At 40.3% G+C, this 16,113-nt stretch overlaps 1 protein-coding gene across 17 annotated transcripts in view; it reads left to right on the top strand.

Moving 5' to 3' along the window:
- Positions 1-16,113, top strand: part of Ptk2 (protein tyrosine kinase 2) — a 212,388-nt gene that overhangs the window by 88,948 nt on the left and 107,327 nt on the right. For all 17 annotated transcript variants that reach the window (XR_012909540.1, XR_012909539.1, XR_012909538.1 and 14 more), the window contains one exon: positions 9,277-9,331. Coding sequence is in view for 11 of the 17 variants with exons in the window: in XM_075959490.1 (XP_075815605.1) it covers positions 9,277-9,331 (55 nt within the window). In the remaining 6 variants the exon portion in view is untranslated. The remainder of the gene's footprint in view (positions 1-9,276; positions 9,332-16,113) is intronic.

The following is a 16,113-nucleotide window of genomic DNA, read 5'->3' as shown; positions in this document are numbered from 1 at the left end:
GTTCCTCTCTTCCTCCTTTTCTCACTTTTATCCCCTCTTCCTTCTTGACCAATCCCTTAATTAACCTATATTAATCTATGTAAAAATTACGACTTTTATAAACTCTGTGTTGCCAAGTGGAAATGTGTTAGTGCAGGACTCATCAGGCTGGTATGTTGTTTTCCATCTGATCACACACTAGTTCTGATCAATAACATATAATGCCTATCAAGGTATTTGGCTATTATTTTCTATAGGACAGCAAACATCTGCAACAATAGTTTGTTTTATATACATTACTTTGATTGCTGGTGAAATTAAATACTTCCCATTTGTATCCATTTATATTCCTCTTGCATGGTGAACATGTCTTTTGCTTTCTTTTGGGGTGATCTGGGTCTTGTTTGTAGTTTGGACTGACCTTCTATACTCTATCCTTTTGCCCAGCCTCTCAAGTTCTGGGAGTACAGGTGTGTGCTCCCATGCTTTGCTGGCATTTCTAATACATCGGTGTTATTCTTTATTAATCTTGACATCTTTGCAACTTTAGCTTTATGTCTGTGGTGTCATTTGTGCATGTCCCCTGTCACCTTTGTGTATGTGACACTCATCATGCAGATGCTTGCTTTTTTTTTTTTTTAAGTTTTTTTGAGACAGGGTTGCTTTGTAGCCCTGACTGTCCTAAATCTTACTAAATCAGTTGGCTTTTCCTGCTTGTGCCTCCATTGCTGTGCTTGTGTTTCTTAATCTAGTAGTCTGTTGTTTTGTGTAGTTTTTTCCCCCCCTCTTATCTTGGGACCTCTCTCCTGTTGTGCTTTTTGTGGCAAGGGATGGGAAAGAGGTAGACTTGCTTCTTGTTTGTTTTTTAAGATGTTCAATGTGGAGACTAGAAAGACAGCTGAGCTGTTAAACTTTTCCTCTTCCAGAGGACTCAGGTTCGATTTCCAGTATCCATATGGTAGAGGGCCTCACAACTACTTAATAACTCCAGTGCATCTGACACCATGAGCACAAACTTACATGTGGCACACACTCAGACAGATACCCACACAGATATACATACACACACACACACACACACACAAATAAAAAAAAATAAATCTTTAAAGAAAATATTGTTAAATGTTTGTTTTAAAACCTTTGTAAATTGGGACTGAAGAGATGGCATCGTGGTTAAAAGCACTTGTTGCTCTTCAGAGGGCCCTGGTTTGATTCCCAGCACTCACATAGTAGTTCACAATCATCTGTAACTCCAGTACTAAGGGATCTGACACCTTCTTCTGGTCTTCAAGGGTATCAGACACACACATGATGTGCAGACACCTGTACATGTAAAATTTAAAAAACATTCTTAAAGAAAAATTAAATTAGCAAATTGAGTTCTGTTCCTGTCTTTTCAATGTTTGTGTTTGCTTACTTTGTATTTATGTTTAGTTTTTTGAATAAAGGTCTTACTATATAGCCCAGACTGGCTCATGTTCCTCTTGACTCAGTCTCATGAGTTACAGTTACAGACATATGTACTGGGTTTGTCTGGTTTTTTAAATTATTTTTTAAAGGTTCCCTGTTACCCTAGTGGTATATGGTCTGAGAAGTGCCCTTGATGTGATGAATGTGTCTTAATAGATGAGTTAAGACCACTCCTACCACCATATTTTGTTATCTAAATGCATAAAATACATGACAGAGTGGAGAGAATTGTACAGTGATTGCTTGCAGCCTCAGACCCACTTTCTCTCCCTGTCCCCTCTCTCGGAGATGCAATCTCTTCCCCGCCCCTCTCTCTCTCCCCCCCTTTCCCCCTTTCCTTCCCCTCCATAACACCAAATAAATGTCCAATTCCATTCTGTATGGTGTACCTATCTCTGCGTTTCCCACCCACGGCCTATCCGTTTGTCACCGCCAGGGACCAGCCACCTTCCCTGCCGCATGGTCTCAGGGACTGGCTGCTTTCGGGTCCCCAGCAGTCCTAGACACTTGCAGCATCTGTGCTTCCCACCTGCCGCCTGCCCACACACTTGCTGGGGACCAGACCAGCCATCTTCATTTGCGGACCTGCTGCGTGGTGTCAACCCTGCAGCAAATCCATTTCAATGTGTCTCCACACAGTCTCCACTTAACATGCTATAGTTGCTTCTTGTCATCAGCTTTTATTAGTTTTTAAATCTGGATTTAAAAGTTTGTTTTTGATTGGGGATCTATTTCAGAGCCCAATAATCTCCAAGGCACAGTACTTACAGCACACATATACATGTGCATATGTGTGTTTGTTTTCTATTCAGCCTTCTTCTCCTTCCTTCCTTCCTTCCTTCCTTCCTTCTTTCTTTCTTTCTTTCTTTCTTTCTTTCTTTCTTTCTTTCTTTCTTTCTTTCTTTCTTTCTTCTGTTTTTGTTGTTGTTGTTTGTTTGTTTTTGTTTTTCAAGATAGGGTTTCTCTGTGGCTTTGAGACCTGTGCTGGAACTAGAATTAGCTCTTGCAGACTAGGCTCCTTGAACTCAGAGATCTGCCTCTCTGCCTTCTGAGTGCTGGGATTAAAGGTATGTGCCGCTACCACCCATCTTGTTTTTTGTTTTTTTGAGACGGGGTTTTTCTGTAGCTTTGGAGCCTGTACTGGAACTAGCTCTGTAGACCAAACTGGCCTCGAACTCACAGAGATCTGCCTGCCTCTACCTCCCGAGTGCTGGGATTAAAGACATGCGCCACCATTGCCTGGCCTCTACTCAGCCTTCTTACCTGCATGGACTACATATTGTATCTTTACAGAACATTAAAAGAAGCACAGTAAAACACACAACTGTCATAATGGCCTTGTTGGTTTATTGTCATGGGTCTGAATGTTTGCTTTCTGTTTGAAGGCTCTGTATTGAGTCATATAGACATAATGTATAAATCTTCTTGTTAAATTCTATTTAGTGATCTCTCTAGTACTTTAGTTTTGATTTTTGTCTTGGTCTATTTTATCGTCATTTTAGATTTTAAAGGAAGTTTATGTGCATAAATGCTTTCCCTTTACGGATACTTGGTGCCTGAGGAAATCGAAAGAAGGTGTCAGATCCTTTGAAGCAGCAGTTGCAGATGGTTGTGAGCCTTCCCACTGCAAGCCCAGGCTCTGTGGTGCTAGCTTTTCCTTCATTCTCAGTAACCTCTATATTCATATGTGCATGTTCAGTTTTATTTCCTTACCGTCCTCCTTTTTTGGCATAGCTTTCTTAGGTTTTATACTTAGTGCTGATCTTATCATGCTGGGGTTGTTTAAGTCTTCTGCTACTCTTCACTCCCATTTAGGCCCCCAATTAATCCTAGACAGTGAGTTTGACTGCAGGGGCTTTATTTCTGAAAACTACAGACTGTGTTGGTGACTTCTGAGGAGGACCAGGGATGGCACCACTTCTGTCTCCCTCTGCTCCCATCTCAGTGTCCAAATATCAGGCTTATTCATCTCAATACACATAGTTTCAACTATGAATCTCAGGAAACGTTCCCATGGAGTTTTATATAATATAGTCAGGATATCCTGCAGATGTGCACTTTGTATCAGTTCTACAACCATACCATCTTTACAGTATCTCAATCTGTAGATATTATTCATTACTTGTGTGCATCCCCATGTGTGTGTTGTGTTCATGCATGCATGTGCACACATACCTGCCTGTTTGTATGTTTAAGTCAGGGTTTCACTTACAGAGTTCAGACTGACCTTGAACTTGGGATCTTCCTCCTTCAGCTTTGAAGAAGCCATGGAAGATTATAGGCATGTTCCATCATTCCTGTTGATTTTAATTTGTTTATTTGTTAATTTTGGGTTTTGAGCTAGTTCCAAGCTGATGTTGGACTTTGTGTGTAGGCTAGAATGACCTTGTTCCCCTACATCTCCCTGGTTCTGGTTTTACAAGGTCCTTGTGCCCTTCAGTAGAAGTTATATGTAGTTTTTGGCGGCAAAATTATTTCTGTTGTCTTGGAATTCCCGCCCCCCCCCCCAATTTCTTGAAAGTTAGATTTATTGTTAATATTTCTATATTAATAGTTAATTTTCTCAGTGTTTCACAAAATTTTACAAACACCTCATTTAGTTCTTATCTTCTGTTGTATATATGTGTTACAAAGACTGGTCTGTGCCCTAGGAATGGTGTTGGCTAAGGGGATACTTGTGACTCCTGTTTGCCATGCCTGGCTTGCACAGTACCCAGAAATCGACTTACCTTTTATCCAGGGCAGGCTCATCATTGCTTCTCTTACTTTTTATGCTGGTTGGTACCTTAGAACGATTTACAATTTATATACTTTTTCAGCACACACACACACGTCAAAAAAAAAAAAAAAGACCTGCAAATTTGGAATATTGCCTGTTTATTACCAGCTTCAAGATCCTCGCTTTCTTTTTTCCATAAGAAAAGTCATTAAAATGTCCATATACTTTATCAGATACTACTGGAAGAAAATTTAAAGATAAGTGTTATAATTTACAGCTGTATATAGACTACCCCTCAGTTTTTCCACATTCAAAAGAATGGTTTTGATTATGTTTAAAATAATAAAATGATCCTCTAATTATAGGAACATACCATTTGGATACTTCTGAATTTTGCCTTCCACAAGCAAACTAAAGATTCCACTGCTTCCTCTTTTGTCATTCTAAGCATGACAGAATGGGGTGCCTTTTCTTTTGGCAGATGGACAATAATGTGGCAGTGAGGGTCCAGCCTCACCTTGCTCGTTCACATTCCTAGGGAGCAGACTTGATAGAAGTTAGATGAGATTTCTATGTACATCTGAAAATGAGAGCCAAGAAGTAGAAGGTAGCTTCAGGAGGCCCCAGGCTTAGAGAAAAGAGTCACACTGCAAGTGATAATGCACTGATAAATTACAGGCTTCTAAGGTGGTATTACTGAGGGTGGACTTCTATCAGCTGAAACCTTTAACTTCTTACTTTGCTGTTTTTGATGAGAGGGAGAATTTAACTAGTCAGGGATACTTAACAAGCACTTGGGTAGGGAGTTACTATAGAAAGAACAAGGGCAACTTCCCAGTGACTGTACCACTGAGGAAAATGTCTCTTCCCTCAACAACATTTTACTTCTTCCTTTTAAACTATTTTAATCATCTTTGCGAATAGTCTTTTTTGGTATGTTGTATTTGTTGTTGACTCTCTTCCCTAGGAGAATATGAGCAGCATCAACATAGGGACCTGCCTGGATTCCTTATATTTGAAAGAGCATCTGACTCTTAATAGATATTCTGTATCCCTCGAATAGTTTGTGACTTAAAGTTATCTGAGGTAAGGGTTTGGAGGATGGGGTACCCAATACTTCACAAGTATTGAGGTCACCAGACCAGGTTAGATTTCTCAGAAACACTGCTGAAAGAGGAGTGGGTTTTACTTACACACTTAGTTCCTCTTTAATATGTAAGTAGTGCTTAGTCTAATCTGAGGTTACCAAAGGCCTACTGTGCTGTGATTTGTGAACATGAACACATATGTGCAGAATGAGAACTCAGGCTTCAAATAGCTGCAGTAGTTTGGAGCAACTGTGAGCTCTTGTGATCAGAGAGGAGTCATCCTGCATTCACTACTTTCCTGTTTGTTTTATTCTGAATGCCAATGTATTATCAGTACATGAGGAGACTAGGCATGAGTTGATGATGTATGGACTACAACTTTCCAAGCTTAAGCACACTTGCTGAATCGCTGGACAAGTAGTGCAGAGGTGAAAGGGGTTCCAAGGTTAACAGCAGCAGGGAGAGCAGAATCATGTAGTCTATCTAAATAGACAGTGAGACATTAAGAGGATTGTGAAGGAAGCCTCACTGGATGTAGATCCCAAATGCTGAATAGTTTGGTTTGGAGCAATATTAGTTAGCTTAGGACTTTTCATGCTATAGCAGGCTAGTTGTTTATCTTAGTGACACTAGCCTTAGCTACATAACAAGTCTATCTTTAAAAAAAGAAAGAGAAAGAAAAACCAAGAAATCCTTTAAAAAGACCAACAACCAAAATGAAGGCATCTATCAGGAGAAACCAGATGTGCACAGGTTCCCTGTATCTTAAGTAAAAATAATGTGAATGTAGAACTCATGTCATAGGAACCCTTTTGGCTGCTGGGGTCATACACTTATGAGTGCTTCCCGGAAAAGACTCTGGCCTGAGAACAGTTCTGTGGACTCTCTGTCTTGATGCCGTTTTAGCACTGAGGGCCAGATCGCCACATCCCTTTATACTTGTCCCCCTGTTTGAGGAACCCTGACACTTATGTGGTTGTCCCTATGGTAACTGTCTCCATGCCCAGTATTATTCTTTATTTATTTATTTATTTATTTTTTATTCTTTTGGTTTTTCGAGACAGGGTTTCTCTGTGGCTTTGGAGCCTGTCCTGGAACTAGCTCTTGTAGACCAGGCTGGTCTCGAACTCACAGAGATCCGCCTGCCTCTGCCTCCCGAGTGCTGGGATTAAAGGCGTGCGCCACCACCGCCCTGCTGCCCAGTATTATTCTTACTCATCTCTACCCTTACTGAAAAGCCTTCAGGTTTACGGGGCAGGAAGGGTACTGAAAATTCTTTAGTCACCACCTTGACACAGCCGTGCACCTTGGCACTCTGTGCTGAGGGTAGTAGAAACGTTCTGTCCAGTCAGTAGGTATTATCTACATGTGGGTCTCTTGAACCCTGGAGATAAAGCTGCTAGAACAGAACTTTTAGTTTAGCTAATTTACATGTGGGTTTTTGCTGCAGTATTGAGCAGCTCTACTCTAACCTGATAGTTTTGTCCTGTCATCTGTGTGTGCCCTCTATAGTCACACTGAAGCCAAGAAGGAGCTGCTCAACACTATCCTAGTGCTTATCCTGGAGAATTGGAGTTGGGCAGTATCTTCAAATTGTTGTTTTAGTTAGGTTGTTTTTTTGTTGTTGCTATGGTTTTGTCTTTACTCCAGTAGGTTTAGATGCCTTCAGGATATACTTTTTGGTAGCTACTAATAGAGTTGACTCATAGTAAAAACCAGTGCACTGTTCTGTTTATGTTGTATATATTTATATAGGGTTTGGGCATAAGATATGAAGTGAAGCTGTTGCAGAGCAGTTTGTTACTTCTAAGCCAGGGTCAAACACAGCTCAGAGAGAGCTAGTTTCCTATTGAAGGTGGATGATATACACATCCCTGCCTGGTTTGTGAGAGAGAGTTAAATTTAGAAAACTGTAATAGTGTCTCTTTGCCTAGTGCTTCTCAGACTGGGAGTTGCAGAACAGAGGCTGGCACCTGATGTATGCTACAGGTAGTGCTCTTGAGGCTTTCCCACACTTTTTAGGCTCATCTTTATTTTTTAATTTTTATTTATTTTTTTATTTTGAGACAGGATTTCTCTGTATAGCCCTGGATGTTTTGGAACTAGCACTGTTGACCAGGTTGGCCTTGAACTCAAAGAGATCCACCTACTTCTTGTTCCCGAGTGCTGGGATTAAAGGTGTGAACCACCACTGCACAGCTTGGGTTTTTCATTTTATTGCCAAATATTTAACCGACTTCTAACATACAAATAAGTGTTACAATTTCATTAGTGCTCAAAACTAGTTGGACAAAAAAAAACAAAAACTGCATACCGCCTAAGTATTATTGTTATACTTCAAAATTTAAAGAGGGTGATGGTGGTGAAGTGGCTCACGGGGTGAAGGGCCTTGCCACCAGGCCTAGGCTCAAGGTCACTCACTGAGACTCACCTGGTAGAAGGCAACAACTGCAAGTTTGTACACATGCTTGGGAGCACTTATGTGCACACACATGCACATACACAGTGTCCAAAAAAGGGATATTTAAACAAATAAGTCTTTATGATGGGCATAAACAGTAACTCATTAACAGTGATTTTATTTTTACACAAAAAATGCTCTCAACGTTTTTCTTGAAACATATATACCTCTTTATTCTCTTTAACTCTTCCTTTTTTGGTGAGTTCTTAAGGAATGTCATTGGATGGAGGGTCTACCATACAAACTGACATGATTACTGGGGTTTTGATTATAAAGTGATTGTGAAACAACTCCTTTTCATTTATACTTCATATTCAGTTAGTCCCCCCCCCCATGTGACTCTGAAAAAGATACCTGTACATTACTTGAACTTCATTTTTTTTCTCCCTGATCCCTTTCCTTTTTTTTCCATGAACTCCTGACTCCTTGTCTTCAGAGGGACATTTCATCTTCCAGGAACACAGTGCCATCTAGTGGACAAACTGCTAGTTAGTACTTAAAGCAGGTGGTAAATTTAAAAAGCAAGTCCATCTGTTCTTTTCTAGTGTTATATAATAATGGCAGGCCTGAGTTTATAGCCCAACTTAGAAAATTGTTGGAATCTATGACATTTCTGCACACTTAGCTATTGAACCAGTACAAATCACTTGATCCTCCTGCCCCCAACCTTTCCTTCCATTTTGTAAAATAGAGAAGATGAAATGTGTCTAGGGAATGACTTAGAAGTAATCATTATTTAGGATAAATTTGAAAGGTCTGTTGTTTACTGCTCTAGATATAGTGTGGATGTAGGAGAGTGAAGCCAAAAAATGTATCAAACAGTTTATACCCTGAGGGTTAAGAGTCGCATGAGTAAGTGTCCAACAGAAGGATAAGTTGTGTGTGGCAGGCAAGGTATATGTGCTAAAACATGTTTGTTTTTTTTCAACCATAGGAGAATGAGAAAAACAGTTTTTTTATAGATGCATAGAAACAAGTAAAATAGTCATTTGTCATGAGTAATCTAAAGTAAACTTACTACTATCTGCTCCATCTGGGAGGGGCACAAAAGCACTTTTTAAGGACAGTTGCCTATTTTGTTTTTTGTTTTTTTTTAAATAAACTGAAGACCCAACACTTGTCTTATTTGCTTGGAGTTTTCTCAAAAGCACTCAAAATTCCCCTTGTACAATTCCACTCTTGGACTGTGTTCCGAGAGTTTATGTCTTAATTAGGCCAGTTGCTGATTCTAAAATATAGTTACCCAGGAGGAATTAACTTCTGTGCCATACCTGAGAACGAACTGTTTTATTACATGCTGACATTTGCAATGTGGCGGTATTTTAGAAGGACTTCAGTAACAAAAGAGAAAGAGATTTTCATTGAAATGGATTGTAAGCATATTTTTGTACATAACTACAAAATAGTTTATCCTCTCCAGTTAATATGCTGGTCAGTTGGAACTTGATTATAGTTGGTTCTTTCTTGAACAAATAGAAGAATAAATAAACTACTTTTGTGTTCTTTCAAGTATGTTATCGATTGATGGTGTTGTTAATATGCTTCTTTTTATATTTCAGAAAAGATGTTGGTTTAAAGCGATTTTTTCCTAAGAGTTTACTGGATTCTGTCAAGGTAATTAGTCTCCTTTATCATAATCAAATACGAAACTCTGCCTGTATCTCCTTCCTACAGAAAACTTTCCTTCAAGAAAATAAAATGGTGCATTTCCCTTACATGCTAAAACCACCATGGCCAAAGATGGCTGTGTGAGTCATGTTAACATTAGACAGGTACATTTTCCCAGGTTCAGCCTTTCTGCATAGAACCACAGCTTTACTTGATGATTGTGAATAATAACTGTACGTAAGTACAAAACTAGAACTAGTTCATGCTGCAGCCCTACAGCCAAGGTTATTAAAGCCTGGAATATTTTGATACATGGAAGAAAAGGAGTACTGCTTTAAAGGATCCTGGTGAATTATGAACACTGCGTGCATTTACACTGTTGGGTCCCCGATTTATCATTGCTTCCAGTGTCTGTGTGTGTGGATACAAACATCACTGGTGGTGTGTGTGTGTGTGTGTGTGTGTAAGTAATCCCACACACACATCACTAGTTCTGGTGTGTGTTCACATGCTGAGTCTGGTATTTGTATATATTACTGCATTGTCTATGTCACTGTCTCCTGTGTGCACAAATTATATCACTGAACTCTACGTGTATACATTCTAATGGTCAGTCTCTGTTTCTGCTATGATTTTCCTGATGGCAGCTTTGGAAGTAGCTTCCCTGTAGTCCTACTTTAGCAGGACTATCATTGGAGACAGAGAGGACCTATGAGTCCTATTTCCTGTCCAACACAGAGCATATCTCCAAACATCCAGTTACATAGGAAAACACAGTTTGGTTAAGAGGGGTCCCATTTTCCAGCCTCATAGTGTGAGGCATGACCACTTACTGCCACAGTGAAGGGTGTTATATAGGGATGGCACTAACATGTAATATATAAATACACGTATATATCAACACAATGCCTGTCATAAACAACTATTATTGGTTTTTTTATTACAAAAATATTTTTTTACATCCTCTTACCTGAGGCCCAAACAGACTAAGGCATGCATATGAAACAATGTCATATTCTGGTTCAGAAAATTGACCCCACAGCCAAATTGCCACATAAGAGCCCTGGCTTCAGTGTACATCACCCCTAACTTTGGATAAGTGACTGAATCTTTGTGTTTTCACATCTGTAATATCAAACCACTTTCTAACACATAATGTCTATGTGAAGAGCCAGTTAGTCAACGTGTGCATTCTCAGAAGGTGATCTGTATAGATATGTCTATCATGAGAGGACTGGTAGCATCCTGCTTCCAAGCATGGTGAAAGACAGTGCTTCATCTGTTAGTGTATGGCTGGACTCACTGGCACAAGCTTTTTGTCAGTAGAGCTGGACTCTTTGAGTGTGGTCAGTCACTGTGTTGGTGCTGTTTGTTAAATGCAGTTTGTGACAAAGCCCTATGGCTAGTTTATACCTGGGTGCTGCCCAATTTCAGGCCCATCACTCGTGCCTTGAGGTCTATCCACCTCCCCCTTTCTGGGGGTTGATAACATGTTTTGTTCTACACACAGCTTCTGTGTGATATCACAAGGAAAATAAATCCAGAGGGTTCTACAAAGTGCAGCAGGTCTTAATGAGAGTATTAACAAAATGTCTTCTTTGTAGTGTTTTGGGCTCTGTTTGGGATGCTGCTGTACTTTTGGACTCTCCGTTGAGTTTTTGCTCTGTTAGTCAAGCACTAGAACAAATTGTTGTGCATCCAACTCTTTGTGTAAGTATGGCAGAGATTGGGATGTGTAGAAGATGCAGTTTTCTCTAAAAGTTGGAGTAGATTTGGTAGATAGAGGAAAGAACTTTAAATCAGGGTTGGCAACTTTATGTACGGGAACTGGAAAATGGCAGTTGTGTTCCTTGGGAGTGTTGGCAATCTCTTGGATTAGGAAGAACCTTGGTTTATCTGGATTGTTGAATGTGAAAACCATAAAGGCATGGGACAGAGGTTCCCTCTACTCCAGTCAGAGATAGCCCAGCAATAGAAGGACTGGAGACATTGAAACAGGGTAAGCCTTAGCACCTACAAGTTAACATTGCTATTGATTAGAAGATATTCTAGCCAGCATTCACTTATGGCTGTGTTTCATGTGTCAGTGATTCTCAAATGATGGGGCCTTTGGTGGCCTCTGAAAACTGCTGTCTCCGCAGATTTTTTTTTTGGTTTTTCGAGACAGGGTTTCTCTGTGGCTTTGGAGCCTGTCCTGGAACTAGCTCTTGTAGACCAGGCTGGTCTCGAACTCACAGAGATCCACCTGCCTCTGCCTCCCGAGTGCTGGGATTAAAGGCGTGCGCCACCATCGCCCGGCTCTCCGCAGATTTTTATGTGTAAAAAACAGCATGAGTGTCATTGTTGTCTTTGGGAGTTTAAGACACTGTTTCAGATTTACAAACAATGATTATACTCAAAACAGGAACTTGGGTACAGACCATGGGTGAGTGCCTCTGTTAGGGAGATACTGATACAAGCTCAGTGGAGCCTGTTCATGTCTGGATTCTCCTGCTCTGACCTCCCTCTTTACCATGTCCTTGCAAAGATGGAAAACATCTCTTCTATCTTAGACCCTACTCAGCCTCTAAGGGGCTTTTTTTTTTAATGAATTTGTAATTTTGCAGTTATTGACTAGTTTGTATTTGTCCTCATATACTATATTTTCACACAATGATTTTGGCTTGCAACAGGTACATAGCTTATTTGATAGATCTTATTTAAATGAAAGAATGAAAATGAACAATAATTTGAAAAACAAAGTGGAGAAGAATCCAGAGAGAGGGACATGTGACAAGAGCATGAACACATGAGAAGATAACAGGATTGCATGCCACCCCAGTAATAACTGCTGTCTGCTGCCACACTCTGCAGGCCTTTCCCAGCCCCACCTTTCTTGGCCTCTTTTGTCGTGATATACTCCATAATGCATTTCTCTGGGATCTTGAGCTACATCTGGTAGTATAATCTGGCTCAGCCCTGTTTACAGTTTGAGTTGAGTCAATGTAAGACCACTATGGCCAGTGCTCTCTGTGGACTTAAGTGCTGAGGTAGAGGCCTTCAGCTTTTACAGTGGGGAATAAGAAAGACCAGACAGCACTCTCAAGACAGATTGAAAGCCAAGAAACAGAAGCAGAAATAGTAAATAGTGATCAAGGGCGGTTCAAGGGGTAGTTATCATATTTAGATGGCTGGAGATGGCTAAAAGACTTCGAGAGGTATAGGAGGCTGAGTCAGAGCAGATGTGTTTTTCTGCTGCTGGATATTTGGATGTAAGGAGAGGTAATTTTTAGCTACTGTTAGCCTGAAGATACTCCAGACTCACGTATGAAAAAGGTTTTGAGAACCATTTTCTTAATATGCTCGCTTCAAAAATTCTTTTACATTCATTAGTGTTTGAATGTCTGTCATAGTTTGTATATATGTGCATACACACATACATGCGTATGTATACTTGGGCATGCCACACAATACACATGAAAATAACCATACAGCTTGTAGGATTGGCTCTCTCCTTTTACCATCAGAGACCTGGCCATCAAACTCAAGTTGTCAAGTTGTAAGACTTGTTGATGTCTTAGAGTTATTGTTGTGATTAAACACCACAACCAAAAGCAACTTGGAAAGGAAAAGGTTTATTTTGCTTACTGATCCTGACAGAATCCTCTGAGAGAAGCCATCGCAGCAACTCAAATTGGGAAGGAACCTGGAAACAGAAGCTAATACTGAGGCCATGGAGGGATGCTGCTTTACTTCCTTGTTCCTCATGGTTTGCTCAGCCTGCTTTCTTATAGAGTCCAGTGCAGGCTGGCAACCAAATGGGCTGGGTCTTCTACACCAATCACTGATTAAGAAGATGCTTTATAGCTTTGCTTATGCCTGAAAAACGGAAACTTTTTCAGTTGAGATTTCCTCCTCTCAGATGACTTAGTTTGTGTCAGGTTGACATAAAACTAGCCAGCACAATACGTGCCTTTACCAACTGAAACATCTCACATGCCCTTTTATTGAAAAGGAAATTTCTTAATTTTTAAATTTAAATATTGTTTGATTTTTTTTCAATAGCTTAATCAGGAGAGATTTTAGGCTTAGGCCAAGATCTTTCCCCATGCTACATAAATTCCTTCGAGAGCTCCAGCAGACTTCCCTAGACTAGTACTGCTATAAAGCCCCTATTCACACATAGTAGCTGTAGCCAGTCCCACCTTCAGAAACAACCCCAAAAGAAATACAACCTGAGCTCCTGTTTGTTCTGGAGTTGTCCATATTGAGTGTCTGGGTTTATTAATGTTAGTTTTTCCATTAATAAGGTATGTAATTTTTTTCTCAAAGTTACTTTTTTTATTGACCTCTAGAAGATTTTAGTTAACATTCCCTTTGAATGCTTAAGAGATTATCAAATCATGAGAACTTGACTGAGCTGTGATGGTGCTAAGAACAGAGAACAGACTGCACATGCCTTGAATGCTGAGAATAACAGGCAAGGTCCCTTACATTTCCGATACTTGATTAAAATCACTACTACTCCAGTAACACCAATAAAGCTCGGGATACTGTACCATTCTCATCATTCCTTCTCAAAGGTATCAAGGTCATGAGTGATTAATAGGCCAATAGGTTTTCAGTTAAGGAAACTAGCAATGTGAATGCCTATACAGTCTGAATAGGAGGGGGCAGGTAATGAATACTGGTGAGTTCTGTGTCAAGTCAGGTTCAGTGAATTGTGTCACAGTGATGTTTATTTCTTGGCTGTACAAGGGGCAGAACTGAGGAAATTCTGCCTGCCAACTTAACAGCTCTATGGTAGACCTAAGTGTAAATTACAAGTCAAAACAGTCAAACCTTAATATATTTATGTACTATTCACATCAGAAATCCAGTTTTAAAACTACAAATGTTGAGAGGTCTTAAGGATCTATTCAGTTCCTAAGTGTTACAATAAGATGGCTTCCTAGAACATCATTAAGAGAGACACAAGTTAGCATCAGGCATAGTGGTTCACACCAATGTCCCGGATACTTGGGAGGTTGAGGAAGGAAGATCTCAAGTTCAAAGCCAGCCAAGGCACATATTAAGACTATCTCAAAATCATGCAAACAAGCAAATAATAAGTGAAAGCTGACCTCTGCTTGAGGCACTTGCCCTTGAATCCAGGCTCTATAGATTGAAGCGGCACTGTGTACACTACTGATGTGTCTGTACTGAGCCTGGGGACTGCTATGTGATTCTTTAATATGTCTTTAGCCTTTCATTGTTTTACAGCAATTTTTCTTTAGCCTAACATACACATTTATATGAGAAACTCTAGTCATTCATGCGGCTAACAGCTTCTGAAAATCATCAGGTTGACTAATGAGAAATGATTAATAAGGCTGAAGAATAACAGTTCTTGGTGGTGTAACTTAATGATTCATACACATTCATAGTCATTCTCTCTTCATGTGAACTAGTTTCATAATGAAGCATTCTTAGGTAGACGATTTCTAAGTCTGACAAGAATTGACCTTTGTCAGTATCTTAGTCAAGGCCAGTATTTGGTAGGTATTCCCAGAATGACTTTTCTCTTAAAAGCACCGTAGGTTCGGAGTACAGTGCATTTTAAGTTACTGACATTGCACACATTTAATTCTCTTTAGTAAAGGCCTGATCCAAAGCGAGAACTAATTCTGCTCAGATGAGGGGAATTTTCTTGTTTCCCTTCTGCTTCACTTCCATCTGAATTCAAGTGTTTTTAACAAGCTAGCTGTTGACTCCTGGCTATCTTCTCTTTGCTTCTTGTCCACCTAACTAGCAAATGTTGTGTCTGTAACCACCTGAGTCGCTCTACTCCTCTCTTTTAACCATTGCCATGCACAGTGCCATCCTTCTCACCAATCTGTTGGTTGCCTACTTGGCCTGCTGTGGTGTGACCAGATGTAGTTTTTCTGCTTCTTCTTGTCCCTCTCACCACCCCTTATGCACAAAAGCAGAATGGGCATCTAAAACAAGTCACATGTGGTCTGTGACCTTGTAACAGCCTGTTCTCTCATCTATGGTCAGTTTTCTTCCTGGTATCTTCTTTGTTCTCCTCTGGTTTTCATTTCAGTAACTGCACCCTTCATCATGTAACCACATTTCCTGTTGTCCTGGCTCACTTTCTGCAACACTTTCTCTGACTCCAGATCTTTGCAGTCACTTCAACAGGCTTTACCTTTGTAACCCTACTAGAGAAGGCCGTGTCCTCCTGATTCCTTTACCTGCCTTAGCAGCCACAGCTCTCTCTGGGCCTCAGCTGTTCGACTTCCTCTTCACTGTCAAGATTCAGCAGATCACTTAGCCTACCTCTCTGACCTTGGTCCGTCAGAATTCTAGGTTTCATTTCCTCTGTGGGCTGTGCTGGCCACTGCATACTTACTTCCAGTTCCAACAGCTTGTATGATGGATCTACTTGGACTCCTGATAGCCCCTGATATTCTTCCAGCCTTTGCCTGCCAAATTGTTCCTCCTGTTTTTGATTGTCAGTTCAATATCAGTTCCTGCCTGTAGCATCTTACATTCCAAGATAAAATCAGAGTCTGACTACCTTTGATTTCTTTTCTGCTTCTCTACCTATATAAACTGTTTCTTCTTGCCTGGGTTAGTAGGAAACCTCTAACTTAATATCCCCCCCCCCCCCCCGCTGTTGGCATTTCTATCAAAAACCTACTTCAAAAAACATCACTTCTTCACTCAAGGTTACCCAAGGAAGTAGAATCAGTGTTAGCAGTATAGGAACTAAGTTCATGCCTACATTGGTTCTCTCTCTTCAAACCTCAATGTGGGGGTTACTG

This window comes from Microtus pennsylvanicus, chromosome 2 (genome assembly GCF_037038515.1).
Source record: "Microtus pennsylvanicus isolate mMicPen1 chromosome 2, mMicPen1.hap1, whole genome shotgun sequence".
Lineage (NCBI taxonomy): Eukaryota > Metazoa > Chordata > Mammalia > Rodentia > Cricetidae > Microtus > Microtus pennsylvanicus.
This window is presented reverse-complemented; position numbering and strand designations above follow the sequence as displayed.